An 18,618-nucleotide genomic window follows, 5' to 3' on the forward strand; every position below is an offset into this window, starting at 1 on the left:
AGCCTTATATTTGATGCTGCAACTTTTAAAACACCATAAAAACACCATAAAAACTGTACATGAGGGGTACTGTTGTACTCGGAAGACTTCGCTGAACACAAATATTTGTGTTTCAAAACAGTAACAAGTATCGCAGCAATAATATCGTCCGTGTAAATGCTTTTTGTGTGTGAAAAATGCAAAAAAACTTCACTTTTACTGGCGATATCATTTTACTGTTTTGAAACACTAATATTTGTGTTCAGCGAAGTCCCCCGAGTAGAACAGTACCCCCCATGTACAGGATTTAGGTGTCTTGGAAAGTTATAGGGTTAAATATTGTGCTAGCAAATTAAATTCCCTTTACTTTCGGCATGGGTTGTCAAGCAGGTCCCGCTAATTGTTGTAGTGTATCACCAAATTAATATAAATATTACACAAGGTTCGTCTACATTAAAAGGTATTTATTTAGAAGACAACAACACAATACTATAAATGTATCACAAACACACAGCCCAGACCCACGGAGCAACAACCCTTTAACATCCCCTTCCCCACACGTTTGATCTCACCCACGGTTAGGCCTTCACATCTAGTAATGGCTCACTGCTGCAAGTCCAACATCACATCCACCAAGGAAGAAAAGGAAGCAATAGAGTATAACATGGTTCACCAAGATAGCACATGGCGTCTGCACATCTGCTCAGTAGCACAGCCAAGAAGGAACAGAGAGAAATGAGGATAGTGGGGGGAGTGGCTATCTCTCTCCTGACTTGTAAAGGTATTGAATTACCTACTTACCATATCAAAGTAAAGCTTACCCCCCTGTAAGAAAGATCTACATGAACTTGATCACATGACCCCTGGTCACCATGTTAGTTTGATGACAGAATGTCACCACAATTGTAATTAATTAAGATACCCAATGAGGTAAAAATATTACATAAATATATATGTAGAATTAATATATATGTGTATATATATATATATATATATATATATATATATATATATATATATATAATATTTTTAAATATTTTTATTTATATATAGGTATATATATAGTGATATGAGGATGGGTGTTGGCCTCGCGGGACCAATAGCCGATGGTTTTAAGACCAGAAAACATAACCTATTTGGACACCTAAATCCCTGATAGCCAGTACTATCTACTAACAGAAGAAAGGTATAGGAATTGTAAATGTCGTACCTGAGATAGTTAGAACCAGAAAAGATGATTCTTGTAGTATTAGGGTAAAGAGGGTGGCTGTAGGTACGTGCTGCGACCTATAGATAAGATGTAATAAGTATCTGAGCATATCGATATATGTGAGTGTGGCCAGAACGTGGGCCTGGGTAATAATAAAGGAACTGTCACGTATTCATCCACTTATACAAATGTGGTTAATGGCACTTACTGTCCACACATGAAAAGTTGTGCCGAGCAGCAACCAAATCCACAGAAGGTTTAATGCTGAGCAGCAATTAAGCAAATCGAAACCTGGTAACTGCCTTTGGGGTCAAAGGCCGGTTACAGCCTATCAGATCTAGAGGAGGGGTATTTAGGCCCAGTTCACATCCTGCTCAGTGCCCTGTCGTGGTTTCCCTTGTAGTTGTCCGAGAGTGCGTTATTGATTCTGGTTATTCTGGTTATTTGACTTTGGCATTGTTTTTGACTGGTTTTCTGGTTTTTGACCCTGTTTTCTGGCATCCCTGACTCCTGGCTTTTCTATATTGTTGTGTCTCTTTCTGTATCCCTTGACCTCGGCTATTCCTGACTATTCTTTGGTACGTTAGTCCGGCCATTCTAAGGTCCGGTATACGTTACCTATCAGTCCTCTGTGTTACAAAATTCTACGTGCTGGATCATTCTGTAATCCTTACATTACGACAGGGCCGAGTTTGCTAGGAACAATGCTGACCATGATTCCTCTGGGCATAGTCCATTTTTTGTTAACAATGGCCGGCATCCTACTGTCCTACTGGCTGTTTTTTCTGATACGGCTATTCCTGCTTTGGATGACCATCTGGCTTCCATCCGTGATACCTGGGTTAAAGTTCAATCTGCTCTGGGTACTGCTGCTGACCATTTCAAGCATTATGCTGATACATGTCGAGGTGCCAACTCTGTTTACCAAGTGGGTGGGAGGGTTTGGTTATCTTCTCGTAACATCAGGCTCAAAGTCCCTAGCATGAAATTTGCTCCTAGGTTTCTTGGACCTTTTCGTGTCCTTCATAGGATCAATCCTGTTGCGTACTCTCTGGCCTTTCCGGCCTCCTTGAAAATTCCTAACACCTTTCATGTGTCCTTGCTCAAACATCTTGTTTGCAATAAATATACTGTCTCAAGTGTCCCACCTCCTCCCTTAGTTGTTTCTGGACAAGAACAGTATGAGGTCTCCTCCATAATTGATTCCAGGTTTTCTCGGGGCACTTTACAGTACTTGGTGGATTGGAAAGGTTATGAACCAGCCGATCGTTCTTGGGTTCCGGCATCTGATATACATGCTTGCCACAAGATTCACTATTTTCACACCAAATTTCCTCTCAAGCCTGGTCCTGCACGTCCGGTGGGCGTTCTTCAGGTGGTGGGTAATATCACGTACTCATTCGCTTATAAAAATGTGGTTAATGGCATTTACTGTCCACACATGAAAAGTTGTGCCGAGCAGCAACCAAATCCACAGACGGGTTAATGCTGAGCAGCAATTATGCAAATGATAACCTGGTAACTGCCTTTGGGGTCAAAGGCCGGTTACAGCCTATCAGATCTAGAGGAGGGGTATTTAGGCCCAGTTCTCATCCTGCTCAGTGCCGTCATGGTTTCCCTTGTGGTTGTCCAAGAGTGCGTTATTGATTCTGGTTATTCTGTTTATTTGACTTTGGCATTGTTTTTGACTTCCCTGTTTTCTGGCATCCCAGGCTCCTGGCTTTTTCTTATCGTTGTGTCTCTTTCTGTTTCCCTTGACCTCGGCTGACTATTCTTTGGTAAGTTAGTCGGACCATTCTAAGGTCCGGTATACATTACCTATCAGTACTCTGTGTTACACAATTCTACGTGCTGGATCATTCTGTAATCCTGACAGGAACCTACCGCAAAACCAAGGTGCGAGGAGTTAAATTGGCAAAAGTTGACATGAATTTAAAAAAAAACTTGTAAATGCTATAGTTCTGGTCTGACAAAAGCACCTAAAGGAATTTCAGATGTTAAATGTAAAGTCAGAAGGATAATTTAAATAACCCAAACTTCAACCAAATTACCAACCTAAAAGAACAAGTTTGTCAGGAACAATTACTCTGACTAATCTTCCCAAACGCACCTGTGGGAAGAACATCACGATGATATAAAATGTCAACTTAATGGCAGTGTGATATACCAATAAATAAGACTAAAATAAAAAAATAAAAAAATCATATGCCATTATTGTAACCCATAATATCATTGTAACCAGTAGAGGGAACCGTGACTCAAAGTGACCGATATACATACAATTTGTCTAAATTCGTGTAAGAGAGGAAATTAGTAACACCTGTCAGTGGGGAAGAATTGTGCGAACAGTCTCTGCCTTCCCCTAGTCGTTTGCATGTTTCAAAACCACAAATTACGAGAAGGTTCGTATGAATCAAGGCAAACGTAATGAAAGTAGCCGAGCTCTGCTTGCGTTCGTGGAGTTGAAAGAACCGAAAGCTCGTACCTGTGGGAGCAAACTAATTTGTACATGCAGTAATATAAACAGTGCCGAAATGCCTATGAACTCTATGAATTAATAAAAATAGGAATAGACCCAAACCGGCCTGACGGTAAGGCTCTGACTTACGGTTGACAATGAGCCACACTGAGACCAGTCCCCGAGCAAGCAGGGGAGAAGCGGACTTGTAGCGTTTGGTAAGCGGTCAGGTAAGTAGAGAAGAGACAAGAGCCAGGAACCAGGACCATGAGGGAAAACAGGTAAGAGACAGCAAGATTGCTACTTGACCGGAAGTAACCCCTTCAACTCACCAGACCAATGGTAAAGTGAGAGAGAATTGGCAGCCCTTTTAAAGGGGATTCAAGCCCCTCCCACAACTATAGGCCCAGCCTTAAATATACATATATATATATATATATATATATATATATATTATATACACACACACATATATATATATATATATATATATATATATATATATACATACACACATATATATTTGCTTTTCTCACAAATCTGCAGTGATGTTACTACACGGCATCTCACAAAAGTGAGTACACCCCTTACATTTTTGTAAATATGTTATTATATCTTTTCATGTGTCAACACTGAAGAAATGACACTCTGCTACAATGCAAAGTAGTAAGTGTACAGCCTGTATAACAGTGTAAATTTGCTGTACCCTCAAAATAACTCAACACACAGTTATTGTTTAAACCGTTGGCAACAAAACTGAGTACACCCCTAAGTGAAAATGTCCAAATTGGTCCCAAAGTGTCAATATTTTGTGTGGCCACCTTTATTTTCCAGCACTGCCTTAACCCTCATGGGCATGGAGTTCACCAGTACTTCACAGGTTGCCACTGGAGTCCTCCACTTCTCCATGACGACATAACAGAGCTGGTGGAAGTTGGAGACCTTGCACTCCTCCAACTTCCGTTTGACGATGCCCCAGAGATGCTTAATAGGGTTTAGGTCTGGAGACATGCTTGGCCAGTCCATCACCTTTACCTTCAGCTTCTTTAGCAAGGTAGTGGTTGTCTTGGAGATTTTTTGTTTTTTTTTATCATGTTGGAATACTGCCCTGCAGTATTCCAAAGGGAGGGGATCATGCTCTGCTTCAGGATGTCACAGTACATGTTGGAATTCATGGTTACCTCAATGAACTCTAGCTCCCCAGTGCCGGCAGCGCTCATGCAGGCCCAGACCATGGCACTCCCACCACCATGCTTGATTGTAGGCAAGACACAGTTTGTCTTTATACTCCTCACCTGCTTGCCACCACACACGCTTGACACCATCTGAACCAAGTAAGTTTGTCTTGGTCTCATCGGACCACAGGACATGGTTCCAATAATCCATGTCCTTAGTCTGCTTGTCTTCAGCAAACTGTTTGCAGGCTTTCTTGTGCATCATCTTTAGAAGAGGCTCATTTCTGGGACGACAGCCATGCAGACCAATTTGATGCAGTGTGCCGCGTATGGTGTGAGCACTGACAGGCTGTCCCCCCACCCCTTCAACCTCTTCAGCAATGCTGGTAGCACTCACACATCTATTTCCCAAAGACAACCTCTGGATATGATGCTGAGAATGTGCACTCAACTTCTTTGGTTGAACATAGCAAGGCCTGTTCTGAGTTGAATATGTCCTGTGAAACCACTCTATGGTCTTGCCCACCATGCTGCAGCTCAGTTTCAGGATCTTGGCAATCTTCTTATAGCCTAGGCCTTCTTTATGTAGAGCAACAATTCTTTTTTTCAGATCCTCAGAGAGTTCTTTGCCACGAGGTGCCATGTTGACTTCCAGTGACCAGTATGAGATTGTGTGAGAGCAATAACACACCTGCTCCCCATTCACACCTGAGACCTTGTAATACTAATTAGTCACATGACACCGGGGAGGAAAAATGGCTAATTGGGCCCAATTTGGACATTTCCTATTAGGGGTGTACTGTTGCTAACGGTTTAGACATTAATGGCCGTTTGTTGAGTTATTTTGAGGGGACGACTGTTTTACAGGCTGTGCACTTACTACTTTTCTTCAGTTTTGTCATATAAAAAGATATAATAAAATCTTTACAAGAATGTGAGGGGTGTACTCACTTTTGTACACCCCTCCATTTTTTGTTTAGTGAATGAGTCAGTGCGCAGGATTTTGTTGTAAAAATGCTATAAAAAATTTAAAACAGTCATTTTGACATTCACAAATGTTTTTTTTTTTTTTTTTGTGTGATAATGTGTTTTATAATATTTGTTTTACTTTTTAACAAGGTGAATTATTCCATAAAAGGTTTATGTACATATTTTAAGACTTTCTGTTGACTCACCTAAAGCAACACGGGCAGCTGAAGCATCATAGTTGATCCAAAAAGAGACCCATGAAAGAATAGTGATCAAAATAGAAGGCATATAAGTTTGCAAGATGAAGTATCCAATGTTCCTCTTTAATTTAAAACTGAGCGATAACCTGGGATATGATCCTAAAATAAACAAGATATTTTCATCACACATTTTACATTAGTGCTTAAGTGTTATTATTATTATTATTATTAGTAGTAGTAGAAGTAGTAGTAGTAGTAGTAGTAGTAGTTGTATTATCTTTAGCATTTATATAGCACCAACATATTCTTCAGGAATTTACAATTATACATTGGGATACAAAACAACAAGTATTGACAGAGGCAGAAGAACACAAGAGGATGAAAAACATGTCAGAGCATTAGAAGGATATGATGTCTGTGTATGATGCCTGTGTTAAGTTAATTGTGTGAAGGTATTGAGTTGATGTAGAGTAGCAATGTCAAGTGGAAGGAGAGAAGGAGTTTAGTGGACTGAGAAAAATAGGTTAAGTGTGGAGTTTGGGATACGGTTTTGTTGCAAGAACTTACCCAGGAAATGGTAAGATTTCCTAAAGAGCTGTGTTTTAGTGATTACTTAAAATAACTAGGATAAAGTTATAGAGTAGAATGATAGAATTGGGTAGAACATTCTTTAGAAAAAAGGGACAGCACTTGAGAAGTCATGTAGACCAAAATTACATTGAGAGATTGAACAGAAAACAAGAGAAGGTCATTGACAAAGTGAAGAAAATGACATGGGTTATATCTGAGGATGGGGGTAAAGTTGAAAAGGGGTTGCAAGCAGAGCCGGACTGGCGATACAAAGCAGCCCTGTAAAAAAAAAGTCTATGCCAGCCCCATAAGTCATTGCACCATATATTGTCACATGTAATATGTAAGGCTATGTCTTGCCACCCCAGATGATTGAGTAATATATATATATATATATATATATATATATATATATATATATATATATATATATATATATATTCTAATATCTAATATTGGTCCTTTCAGAGTAAAACGTTTAATTATACAGTAAGCATACTCACATGCAGACACAGGCAATCTCACTGACACACACAAGCTCATTGATACACAGCCTCATAGACAAACAATCTCACTGATATACATAAGCTCATTGACATAAAAACACAAGCTCACTCACTAGCAGGCACACACACACACATGCAAGCAAGCTCACTCATTAGCAGGCGCACAAACACACACAGCTTAATGTAGTGGTTCTGGTGCCTAAAGCCTGTCCCTGCAGGCTTTTTAATGTAAACACTGAATTTTCAGAGACAAGGTCGTGTTTACATTGCTTCCTAGTGACACCTCTAGTGACAGACACTCAGACGGTCACTAGAGGTGCTTCCTGTGTCGGTGCGGATTGACTGAGATCATCAAGCTTGATGATCTCAGCCATAGAGGCAGGGACAGTCAAGGGGAGACCACCATGACAGACACACACCATGACACAGACAGACCATGACACAGACAAACACACACACCATGACACACACATACCATGACAGACATACACACACTATGACACAGACAGACCATGACACATGCACACACACACCATGACACAGACAGACACACACACACACCATGGCAGACACACACCATGGCACAGACACACACAAACACCATGACAGACACACACCATGACACGGACACACACACCATTACAGACACACACATACCATGACACACATACCATGACAAACACACACCATAACACAGACAGACCATGACACAGACAGACACACACACCGTGACAGACAGACACACACACACCAAGACACAGACACACACACACACACCAGGACACAGACACACACACACCATGCCACAGACACACACACACCCCATGACACAGACACACACACCCCATGACACAGACACACACCATGATAGACAGACACACACACCAAGACACAGACAGACACACACACCATGACAGACACACACACCATGACACAGACAGACACACACACACACACACACCATGACACAGACACACACACACTCCCACTGACAGACTGACACACATAATTGTTGCTACCTGTGGCCAGACAGATGGGTTTGCTGGCGGCCGCAGGGGGAGCTCTGATGGCGGCCGCAGGGTGAGCTGGCTTTTCTGTCTCTGTTCCTCCGCCCTCGCACGCAGCTTAATGAGACCAGGGCAGGAATATGATGTCATATTCAGGCTCCGGTCTCATTTAGTAGTGCACGAGGGTGGGGGAGCAGAGGCAGAACAGCCAGCTCTCCCTGCAGCCGCCATCAGAGCTCTCCCTTCAGCCACCATCAGAGCTCTCCCTGCGGCCGCCAGCACACCCATCTGTCTGCCCGGCCCCAGGTACAGACGGCCCACCAGGAAATTTCCCGGTATCCCGGGGGGGCAGTCCGGCCTTGGTTGTAAGTTAATGTCACTAGTTTGAATTAGATCCTAGAAAATACAGGAAATCAGTGTAGCGACTGACAGAGGGGTGAGGCATGAGAGGAGTAGTAGGTTAGGTAGGTAAGCCTGGCAACACCACAGTTTGTAGTGAAACTATACGCGTATGGGGAACGCCAATGAGGAGCGAGCTGCAAAAATCAAGACATGAAATGATGAATGCATAAACTTACTTGCATCTTGTGTTAAATGGGTGCAATGTTTTTCATATGGAAACTACATGATCTAGATATAGATTGGATGTAGGGAGAAAAGGTAAGGGCAGATTTGAAAGTTACAAAAAAGATAGTTTGCAAATTGTGAAAAAACAGGAATGATCTAACGTGCCAAAACAACCACACTGATAAAAAATTAGGGCTCGAGTCCTGCAGGAACGCGTGGGAACGGCGTTCCTGCACTTTTTTCATGGCAGGAACGCCGTTCCCCCTGCAGGCACTCAGGGGACGGATGCCGCCCCAAATGCCCTGTGTTGCACCTGATGGACCCCCCCAGGGGGCGGCTCTCTCTCTGTCACACGCGGCGAGGGAGCTGTGTCCTCTCTGCTCCCTCTCGCCTCGCGCCATTTTCTGATGCAGGGAACCGGAATATGACATCATATTCCGGCTCCCAGCATCAGCAGACAACCCACGCGGCGCGAGGGAGCGGAGAGGACACAGCTCCCTCACCGCGTGTGACAGGTAGAGAGCCGCCCGCCTCACTGCAGCCCCACTGGACCCCAGGGACCCATCCATGCCAGCTTTCATAAAAGGTAGAGAGGCTGGCTGGGTGGGAAATGTTAATTTTAATAATATTAATAATTTGTAGATATGTATGTCTGTTAGTGTATGTGTATGTCTGTTAGTGTGTGTGTATGTCTGTTAGTGTGTGTATGTCTGTTAGTGTGTGTATGTCTGTTAGTGTATGTGTGTGTGTGTATGTCTGTTAGTGTGTGTATGTCTGTTAGTGTGTGTATGTCTGTTAGTGTGTGTATGTCTGTTAGTGTATGTGTGTGTGTGTATGTCTGTTAGTGTATGTGTGTGTGTATGTCTGTTAGTGTATGTGTATGTGTGTGTGCCTGTTAGTGTATGTGTGTATGTCTGTTAGTGTGTGTGTGTGTATGTCTGTTAGTGTGTGTGTATGTCTGTTAGTGTATGTGTGTGTGTATGTGTGTGTTTGTGTCAGTGTATGAGTGTATTTACGTCTGTTAGCATATGTACGTGTGTGTATGAGAGTATGTGCTTCTGTTAGTGTATGCACGTATGTGTGTATGAGTCACGTGTGTGTGTATGAGTGTATGTGCTTCTGTTAGTGTATGCATGTGTATGTGCTTCTGTTAGTGTATGCACGTGTGTGTATGCGTGTATGTGCTTCTGTTAGTGTATGCATGTGTATGTTTGCGTGAATGTGCTTCTGTTAGTGTATGTTTGTAAGTGTCTGTCAAATCAGTGAGTCTGTTTGTCATTTAGTGTGTGTGACTATTAGTGTGTGTCTGTCAATACACACTCTCTCTGTCAATGAATGAGTGTGTGTCAGTGAATGTGTGTGTGTCAAATCAGTGACGTCTGTGTGTTTGTCATTGAGTGTGTGTGTTACTGTCAGTGTGTATCTGCCAGTGTGGGTGTCTGTCAGAGAGTTTGCTTACAGGGACACTATAGGCACCAAGACAACTTCAGCTCACTGAAGTGGTCTGGGTGCAGTGTCTCAGTCCCCTTAAACCTTCAAGTGTAATTATTGCAGTTTCTCAGAAACTGCAATAATTACCTTGAGGGGTAACACCACCTAGAGCCACTTTCGGGTGGTTAGGTGACCAAAGTCGCCTAACTGATGCTGGATGTCCTCACCCTGTGCATGAGGACATTCAGCATCTGCTAAATACCCATAGGATTTTAACCCCTTTAATGTTGAGTGGGGGAGGGTAGGACATGAGGGAGGAGGGCACTATAGGGAATTATAGTGCCAGGAAAACAGCTTTGTTTTCCTGGCACTATAGTATTTCTTTAAAAGGAGCAGGAAAAGGTGGAGTCTAAAGAGGAAGGGGTGGGTTCTTAATCAGGAAGTGGTGCGCCCTTGACAGGAAGGGGTGGTACATTTGGATTAGGGGGGTGCTCAGGTATAGTCATGCCTAGGGCAGCACAAAATTAAAATACACCACTGTGTGTGTCTGAGTACGTGTGTGTCTGTGAGTGTATATGTGTGTCTGAATGCGTGTGTGTGCACGCGTTTATATTTGCATACGAGTGTTTTGTTTTTTGGGGGGAGGGGGAGTTCCCACACTTTTTCCCCCAGGACTTGACCCCTGTAAAAAATTATATTTAAAGTGCCCTTATAGTGCAGAATTAGTATATAATCTTATATATACATACACTCATTAACAGTCAGATTGGACAGTCAGATTGGAAATTCCAGATCGCACAGAACCTTAAAGCACAAAACAGTATGTACAGATAATAGTACAATATGTCAGATCTGTGTGAGAGTGTTTTAAAGCTATATAGGTGTTAAACTAACACCTTTCTGAGCTGCTAAGAGCTCTTCTGTATAGCGCTTGCACAGTACATTCCCCGCCACAGAAAATATTAAGATCTGCTCAGAAGTGTATCTAATAATGCTCCAACAGAAAAAAACCAAAAAACAGATACTCCAATGGTGTAGTACAAGCATGTCAAGCTCAAAGCCTAACACGGGTCATATAAACAAGATCTAAGTTTATGTGGACCGTGAGAAAGAGAGTTCTACCTAGACCAACACAAACTAAAACTACTAGTATCATTCTCATGCAAAAATATGTAATCCTGGGTACATATATGTATAATTTACTCAAAAGCTTCACTTCAAGTTACTTACTAAGCCACCCCAATCTAATACACAGCCTCCGGTGGCCCGCCCCCCACTTTAGTACACTGCCCCCACTCCCTCCCCCCAATCTAATACACTGCTCCCCTTCCACCCCCCCCCCAAAAAAAAAAAAAATGAATACATGCTCCTCTGGCACTGCGAGCAGCAGGGAAGGAGCAATGGCTGGCCTGCTGCAATTAGCGAGACCACATATGACTCCATACGCTGTATGCGCAAATCCGGTGGCTGGCGTGGAAGAATGCGCAGGAGCACGCGATTGGGCCTAAGCACAAAGTTGTACCGGTATCCCTGTAGGTCAGCCTAACTTTGGTGGTATAATCCTCACCTGGGATATAGTAGGAACCATGACATTGGTTCAGCAGCAAAAACAATAAAATATTACTTTATTCCATACATTAAAAGACATGAGAATAATATATATAAGTGATACCGGAGAAACTGACGGAAGCCGAGCACAGAGAGATGGACACAGGTTTCTTCAGGAAGCCCTTCATCATCTATTTGAAGACAACAATTGCTTAGATTAAACTTCCCACATACACCTCACTCTACTGCCAATAGGTATTTTGGTAGACGGCTGTCCTCATCCTAGTGTTATGCTTTGCTAGGAGATTGAGCGCTTGCGATGTTTCATTGGTAATTATCTCAACCACTGCCTGTAACCTTATGATACGGTTGAGCATGTATATTGGGGTTCTATATACAAAAGTACCATCTTCTGACCACGTAGCTGGCCCATAATAATCTATAATACGCTGGGGAGGCCACTCATTATCTTCCCAGGTACCTATCTCTAGGGGTCCCCTTTTCTTTCTATGATTCACATCATATACTTTAACTCCCAAAGTCTCTCTTGTTTCAATTGACAACAAGAAGAAGGATGGTTTGAGCATACCTAATACACATGCCCCTTCCCAGTCCTGTGGTAACTCCGAATAGGCTTTCTTACCACAGATCCAGTACAAATTTGCTGAAGCTTTCCAACTAGATGTAGCAGATAAGTCAAACCACACATCCTTTAAATTGGTATAAATTGCGGGCGTGGCCTGGAGCTCAAGCGCAGGGGTCGCATGTTGGTGTAGCTCCGTGCTACCACGGCCTAAATTTAGCGGAACGAGCACCTAAAAGGCGGAAAAAACTGCACCCACGACGATGTCACAGACCAAGGGTCGCAGGCAGACTGAAAGGAGCGACAAAAGCGATTTTTTTGCCGCTCGGAATGCCCAGGGGAAATTGCCGGCGAGACCGGAGGAATCCCAAGATGGCGCCCAAGATGAAACCTCTGCACTGCAGGGACAATCAAAAGAGGATGGGCCCGCAACTCAAAGCATGATCCAAAAAATGCTGGACGATATGTACCAAAAGTTACAACTTACCCTCCACACATCACTTAACGAAATCAAGTCTGAAATCCATGATCTGGGCACCCGCACGTCGTCATTGGAAGACAAGATGGCGGACCACGCTGAAGCATATAATGCCATGCGGGCTGAAATGAACGAAATGCAAGACACAATGGTGGCCTATGAGAACAAGCTGGCAGACATGGAAGATAGATCCAGACGAAATAACCTGCGCCTGAGAGGGATTACAGAAACGGTCAGCACAGCAGATCTGCACGCATACATACAGGGGCTGTTTAAACTACTTATCCCAGACATGCACCAAGACATGCTCCTACTAGACAGGTACCACAGAGTCCCTAAACCGAGATTCCTTACATCTGAAGAGCCCAGAGACACCCTAGTGAGACTCCACTACTTCCATGTAAAGGAAGATATCATGAGGGCAAACAGACAACGCCCGAACCTACCATCACCCTACCAAGGGATTACAATCTATGCTGACATATCGGCAGTAACGCTGAAAAAACGGAAATCCTTTGCAAGCATCACAGAGAGCCTGAGGCAACATAAGAAGCCATATAGATGGGGATTCCCAGTTAAACTACTGGTTATGCACGAAGGCAAGATGACAGCCATCACGTCTCCTGAAGCGGGTATTCAAGCATTGAAAGATTGGGGCCTACCACCGCCGAAGACACCACCCCAAGCCACGGGACGGACCACGCTACCTCCCACGTGGAAGAAGATCACCAGAAACAGATAAGGCCGTAACCCGTAACCTAAGACTGTGGCAGGTACCTCATAGAGACAATGAGACTGGGACTCTAAAGGGAAAAAGTGCCTGCCAAGGGGTCCAAGGTCGGTAGAATCACCATGTTTTTACGGTTACACTCCTAACCAACAAGGTAAAACCGGGGACCTGGGGGCAACACAATTGATTTCCCCAACCATGGGACTCCTAATGCTACTGTTAATGTTAATGCTAAAGGTAATGTTAATGTCTAAGATAACAGGTGCGAATACCAATGATCCACCCAATACAGGCCGTAAGACCGTTGTGGACAGGCATGGAAGAAAGATACTTCCTACCCCACAGTGCCAAAGTTAGGCACCAAGCCATTACCATGGCAATATGTTTAGTTTTATTTGTTTATGTTCATCTGTTAGACCACCATGTTTTTCTATGTACACATTCATTGCAGGTACCACCTCACACCTCAACAGCCCCTGTAACGGATCGCCTGGCACCCCGACTGGGTACCTCCGTTAATGGATGCTCCTAGCGCTCCTGAGGACTTCAAGCACTGCAGCAGACACCACAACCACCGAGAAGCATAGAAATCCTCTCTAGCATATGAATGCTGTATACAGCCGAATAGGAAAAACCATACGATAGGTTTACACTCCTAGCAGTCAAACTGGAACAGCATACAACGAATCCTTCCCCCCAATAACGAGACGACACATCACTTTGAGGGTAAAACAGGAACTCTGGACTGGCTCATCCAGCCTGGCTTTTATTACACTTGTACACTTACAGGCCACACCCAGGGGGAGGCATAAAATAACCAATCACATACATGGTTCCACCCACACATCCCCTCCCCTCAGATACAAGTAAACCCAATTATACGGCACACATTTTTAGCCAGGTTCTGGATGTACCCCAAAAACAGGGGGTACACCTTTAAATCCAGCATCGCTGGATAGCCCTTATTCAGGGGGACAACATATCCAAAAATCAGTTCATTCGGATAAACAGTTCGGGAGATATGGGGTTCCAAAGATTTGACCGACCGCATGGGTAAAGTATCCGAAAACAGTTCCATGCATTTTGGCCCTGCGGTCGGTCACAAACAAGGGAATGAAAACAGACGAATTGCCTGTGTTATAGAGCCTGGAGAGGGTTTGAATGAATTCCCTTGTTTGTGGGGTTCTTTCTACCGAACGGCGGGTCATTCGGTAGTTTCTATACGAATTTCTGGAAGTATGGAGGTCTCAGCGGTGTTTGCCTAGTCAAGTGTCTGATTTTAGTTCCAGACACTCGGCGGCAAAACACCGCTGTTCGGTAGTTTAAGATGGCCACCGCCACGTGTTTGTTTCCCGAATGGCGGCCACCCAGAGGACAAAGAATACATTACACTGATTGCCAATTACCCGTTTGCAACATTGTTGCAAACGGTAATTGGAGGCACACTTAGTCCTGGGTGGTCTGGTTGTTCGGTAGTTTCCCTCAATATAATGAATGGAGGGATTCTACCGAACAATCAGTGAATGCTGCATACATATCCCAGGTAAAACTGAACACAGTATAACATATATAATATGAAAGGCAATATACTGAAATATGCTCCACAGTCTTAAAGGGACAGTAGTCCCAAAAGTCCCAATCTGTCCAAAGATGATTTTAAAGGGCCAGTAGCCGCCATATAAAGTACAATATGCCCCAAATAACCCAGGGGCCATAGTCAGTAGGTAGGAGGCTTCTCCAGGGCCCAGTGGCGAGGTTGGTTTCGTCACACCCCCTATAGCTCCATCTCCAGATGGGAATAGCCCCAGACATTGCAAACGTCACAGGGAGCGGACACCATGTTCGATGAAGCTGGGAAAGGTGTCCCTCCCAACAACAGATAGCACTAACACACCACAAATCGTAATCAGACTGTACAACCCCCCATGAAAATATACTCTCATAATACTAAAGGGCTTAATCACCCAGCGAAGCGTGGGCTGCTTCGAAAAGATTTGCAAAAACTAAAACCCGACATAGTGTGCCTACAAGAAACCCACTTCAAAGCCAATGCACATTCACCTCTATTCCGACAAGATTACCCCCACCAATTCCACGCCACGTACTCAAATAAATCGAAAGGGGCATCAATACTTATCAGTAAGGATGTGGCGTTCACCCTAATATGTTCGGAGGTAGACACAGAGGGCAGATATGCTATGGTGGTGGGGACATTTAATGGGGTCGTATATTCCATTGCAAGTGTTTATGCCCCGAACAAGGAACAAAGAAACTTCCTCCACAGGGTGTTCAAAAAATTGTCATCTATAAGCCAAGGCATAGGGGTGGTTTGTGGCGACTTTAACCATGTACTAGACCCTTTGATAGACACCACTGGACCGCATACACCAGCCAGACTGAAACCGCTTAAGAGACAAGGCAGGGCAATACAAAAACTGCTCCAAGACAACCATTACTATGACGTGTGGCGAGCATTACATGTGGGAGAAAGGGGGTATACATTTTTATCCACTGTACACAATACCTACTCACGCATAGATGGCATATGGATTGCAGGCCAACATCTGGAACAAGTCAGGGACTGCTCTATAGCTCCATTAACGTGGTCAGATCATGCGCCAGTAGTGGCGACATTGACAGACTTATACGACTCCACACATAGAAGCCCATGGAGACTAAACGCGTCGCTTCTTACAGATAGCAATTTCAGGAAGACATTAGAAACAGAGCTCGTTCACTACTTTACAGAAAACGATACGGGAGACATATCCCAAAGCACACTGTGGCAAGCACATAAATCGGTAGCCAGAGGCCTATTGATAAAAAGAGCATCACATTTAAAAAGGTTGGCGCAAGCACAGATGAGGCTATGGCAAAGGGAGCTGCAGGACCTTAACACCCAAAACCAACAAGCCCCCACACAGGAACTAAAAAAGCGCATTATGGAGATAACTCAGGCCATACACACAAAAGCCATAGAAAGGACAGGGCTACACCTGCAAAAACTAAAAGCCAACCAATACTCTCAGGGAAATAAAGCAGGCAAACTAACAGCTAACCTCCTCAAAACGAAGCAAGCACAACAGAAAATAGCTTACTTAACATCGCCAGAGGGACACAAAATAACAGCACCTAAAGATATAAGTAACACATTTGCAAAATACTACGCCTCTCTGTACAACCTAACAGAGGATGCGAACACACATCAGCCCACCCCTCAGGAGATTGGTTCTTACCTACAAGCCATACACTTGCCACACTGCAACAACAACAAATACTCACGGCTAGCATAACTACAAAGGAAGTAGAAGAAGCTATCTACCTACTACCATCGGGTAAGGCACCAGGCCCGGATGGTTTCGCAAACTGCTACTACAAGCAGTTCGCCCCCATCCTAACGCCTCACCTAACAAAAGCGTTTAACGAGGCTACAGCAACACAACAGTTACCGGCCGAATCCCTGCTTGCACACATCATTACACTTCCAAAACCGGGTAAACCACCCACATGCCCTCAAAACTTCCGCCCAATATCCCTGCTTAACACTGACGCCAAGCTATATGCAAAGATCTACGCAAGGCGACTGAGTGGAATGCTCACACAGATCATCCATACAGACCAAGTAGGGTTTATAAAGAATAGACAAGGGGGCGACAATACAAGAAAAGTACTTAACATTGTTCACAGTATCCAAAAACTAAGAGTGGGAGGAGTGCTAGTGTCTTTAGACGCAGAAAAAGCCTTCGACCGACTGGGATGGGAGTTCCTAGGGCAGGTCCTTAGGAAGTTCGGGGTACCAGAGGGATTCATCTCAGTGGTCAAGGCTCTATACCACACACCAACAGCGAGGGTCATCAATGCAGGTTTTGTCTCGGAACCTCTCAAAATCACAAACGGCTCCCGACAAGGCTGCCCGCTGTCGCCCCTCCTATACGTCATGGCCCTAGAACCCCTAGCAGCAGCAATTAGACAACACTCCTCCATACATGGGGTAACAATAGGAGATAAAGAATACAAGGCGAGTCTATTCGCGGATGACGTCCTTCTGACCCTGACACAGCCCCACATATCACTTCCCAACCTCATGGCTACCATCACGGAGTATGGGAAACACTCCTACTACAAGTTAAATGTCACAAAGACGCAGGCGATGGGGATGGGGCTGCCAAAGGAAACACTAGATAGACTCAAAAGCGCCTTTCCATTTGACTGGCGAGGGGACCACTTAACATACCTGGGCATACGCATCCCACCGAGTACCGACAAACTGCTAGAACTCAATTACACCAAGCTTCTGAAGGAAACAGCAGCCACACTGGGATCATGGGAAGGGAAATATCTATCATGGGTAGGAAGAATTACAGCGCTAAAAATGATGCTGCTCCCAAAACTCCAATATCTTCTGAGAAGCCTCCCCATAAAACTGCCACTCGCGTATCTGACCTCCTTCCAGAGACTGATAACCAGATTTGTGTGGGCGAACAAAAAACCCAGGGTAGCAAATAGAACACTACAAATACCACTCAGAAAAGGGGGATTAAGCATGCCAAATGTACGTGACTATTATAGGGCGGCCCAACTGTCAGCGATCAAAGTAGCAACGGCGGGAGGGGAGGCTCCACAATGGACAAAGATAGAATCATACTGGACACAATGCACATCCCTCAAGGAACTATTATGGCTACCACAAAAACTCCGACCCCGACACTAGCAACCACCCAACTAACACTGCAATTCTGGGACGAAAACAGGAAGAGGGAAGGGACAGAGGGGACACTCTCTGGGGACGCCCCAATCTCATGCTTAGCAATAGGGATCCCGACGTTTGATGCAAAAAAATGGTCAGAAAAGGGTTGCTCTACGATTGCCCACATGTACCAAGGGGACCAGCTAATGCACTTCCCAGACCTCCAAGCTAGATACGGCATATCCAGCAATGCGTTATTCTCATATTTGCAGCTGAAATCCTTACTCACGGGGATACCAATAAACCACCAAGGGTCAGCCACTAACCAATCTATAGAACATCTATGCCTCTCTAGTAAACCTCCCAAAAATACGATCTCCAAGATCTATAACACGCTCATAGACGACAGGACAGACCTAGACATGACATTCCAAAAGACATGGCATACAGAATTGGGGCAAGATATAGATGAGGAACAGTGGCAAAGGGCGTTTGCAATACATAAAGGCAACACATGATG

The 18,618-nt window shown here is 44.1% G+C and overlaps 1 protein-coding gene across 1 annotated transcript in view; it reads right to left on the minus strand.

The window, feature by feature from the left end:
- LOC134602533 (gamma-aminobutyric acid receptor subunit beta-2) overlaps positions 1-18,618 on the minus strand; it is a 1,133,816-nt gene that overhangs the window by 235,669 nt on the left and 879,529 nt on the right. The window contains exon 7 of the mRNA XM_063447493.1: positions 5,998-6,150. Coding sequence (XP_063303563.1) covers positions 5,998-6,150 — 153 coding nt within the window. The remainder of the gene's footprint in view (positions 1-5,997; positions 6,151-18,618) is intronic.

Source organism: Pelobates fuscus, chromosome 3 (genome assembly GCF_036172605.1).
Source record: "Pelobates fuscus isolate aPelFus1 chromosome 3, aPelFus1.pri, whole genome shotgun sequence".
In the NCBI taxonomy this organism is placed as follows: domain Eukaryota; kingdom Metazoa; phylum Chordata; class Amphibia; order Anura; family Pelobatidae; genus Pelobates; species Pelobates fuscus.